The 2,066-nt window shown below is 43.4% G+C and overlaps 1 protein-coding gene across 1 annotated transcript in view; it reads right to left on the bottom strand.

Moving 5' to 3' along the window:
• KCNMB4 (potassium calcium-activated channel subfamily M regulatory beta subunit 4) overlaps positions 1-2,066 on the bottom strand; it is a 75,886-nt gene that overhangs the window by 46,932 nt on the left and 26,888 nt on the right. The window contains exon 2 of the mRNA XM_003798933.2: positions 1,470-1,597. Within this exon, the coding sequence (XP_003798981.1) occupies positions 1,470-1,597 (128 nt within the window). The remainder of the gene's footprint in view (positions 1-1,469; positions 1,598-2,066) is intronic.

Raw genomic sequence — 2,066 nt, 5'->3', positions numbered from 1 at the left:
AGCTGAGAAACCTGGATCTGAACTGTGAGGAGGCAGCAGAAGACAGAGAAGAGTCGTAGAGGCACAGTCACCTTGACGGTGAGTACAGGTGAAAACATTTTGTAAAGGGGAAAAATGAGAATTGCATGGATTGGGTAAATGAGTGAGTGACAGTGCCGTTCACTAAGAGAGGTTAGGGAGGAAGAGAAGGTCTGACGTAATGGTGGAACACTTAAATAAAAGTACACAGCAAGTTTTGGATACTCAATAAATGTGTGATAAATAAATCAGTGAATGCACGTGTGGTAGCTCACACCTGTAATCTCAGCACTCTGGGAGGCTGAGGCAGGTGGATCGCCTGAGCTCACAGGTTTGAGACCAGCTTGAGCCACAGTGAGACCCTATCTCTAAAAAATAGCTAGGCATTGTGGCACACACCTGTAATCCCAGCACTGTGGGAGGCAGAGGCTCATGGATCGCCTGAGCTCACAGGTTCCAGACTAGCCTGAGCCAGAGCAAGACCCTCTCTCTAAAAATAGCCAGGCGTTGTGGCAGGCTCCTACCTATAGTCCCCAGCTACTTGGGGCAACAAAGTGAGATTCTGTCTAAAAAAAGAAAAAGAAAATCAGTGATTAATCTGGATGGATACTCAACGATTATAGTCCAAGGAACCATTTTTATGTGGCTTATATGGTATAACAAGTGCTGAAGTTTTTTTCTTGGACACAGACTCTCACTCTGGCACCTTGGGTAGAGTGCTGTGGTGTCATAGCTCACAGTAATGTCAAACTCCTGGGTTCAAGAGACCCTCTTGCCTCAGCCTTCCAAGTAGCTGGGACTACAAGTGCCCGCCAGGCACCCGCCACCACACCTGGCTACTTTTTCTGTTTTTTAGCAGAGACAAGGTCTCGTTCTTGCTCAGGCTCCTCTTAAACTTCTGAGCTCAGGTGATCCACCCACCTTGGCTTTCCAGACTGCTGAGATTACAGGTGTGAGCCATAGCACCCGGCTTCTAAGTTAAGTTTTAATGGTATAAACTTATTATTTATTGACATGTCATCAGAACAGAAAGGAAAAAGAAAGATAAGATTTGATGCAGCTTTGTTACAAGGGTATACTGTGAAAAGAAAACCTGATACAGCCCCAATACTGGCCCATCTGTACACTGCTCAGCTGTGTGTGTGAAGAGCTGGCGCTCCGGAAGCACTCACTCTCTGTCTGCGAGGGCCTCACCTAAGGGCACTATCACTTCTCAGCACACCCAGAGGGGAACCTCCGTGCCCTAAGTTCTTTCTTCTTCCCCTGTAGAGTCTTTCTATGCTTCCCATCCAGCACAGCAAGGAGGGGTTTCCCTGACTGCATGCTTGACAGGGCCGACGTCATCTCCATGCTGAATATGTTGTCAAATCAGCATGGTCTTTGCTATAACAATGTAATAAATTACAGAGGCTACAATCAATTTTAATATGTACATGCAAATACTGACTCACCTTTGATATTGATTAAAGTAGCATGTAAATGGCTGGGAACCAATTTCATCTTTCCAATATTGCTGCCAATTCATGACACTTTCCAAGTTCTTCTGATTTTCTCTCTTACAGGGAGGGATATAGGAGCACTAACAAAATAGAACACAGAAAGTCAAAGTGTCATTCTTTAGAAAACTGAAATGTAGTGCAGTTTTTATGGAGAAATGGCATTATGCAGATAGTACCTAATTTAGATCTACCCAATTTTCAAATACAACCAAACAGAAATTACCAGACTATATTTCAAATTTCCAATTTGGCACAATGACAGAAAATATTCCGATGACAAAAATACAGCAAAAAAATAGTCTTCAGTCATTAGAGCACAAGGATATTTTATAAACCGTTAGTTATAATCTTACAGTAAATTAAAAACACAACATACTCTTGATTGTAGGTGGGGGGCTGCCAGTCAACTGGAGGAGGCAAAAAGAAGTTAATTCTTATCCCCAATTCTTATCCCTTGATAGTCTCCTCTTCTACTTACTTTTAACTAATAAATCTAACAGGGTGGCACCTGTGGCTCAAAGGAGTAGGGTGCCGGCCCCATATACCGGA

This window comes from Otolemur garnettii, unplaced genomic scaffold, assembly GCF_000181295.1.
Source record: "Otolemur garnettii isolate 467f Iridium unplaced genomic scaffold, OtoGar3 scaffold00143, whole genome shotgun sequence".
NCBI lineage: Eukaryota > Metazoa > Chordata > Mammalia > Primates > Galagidae > Otolemur > Otolemur garnettii.
This window is presented reverse-complemented; position numbering and strand designations above follow the sequence as displayed.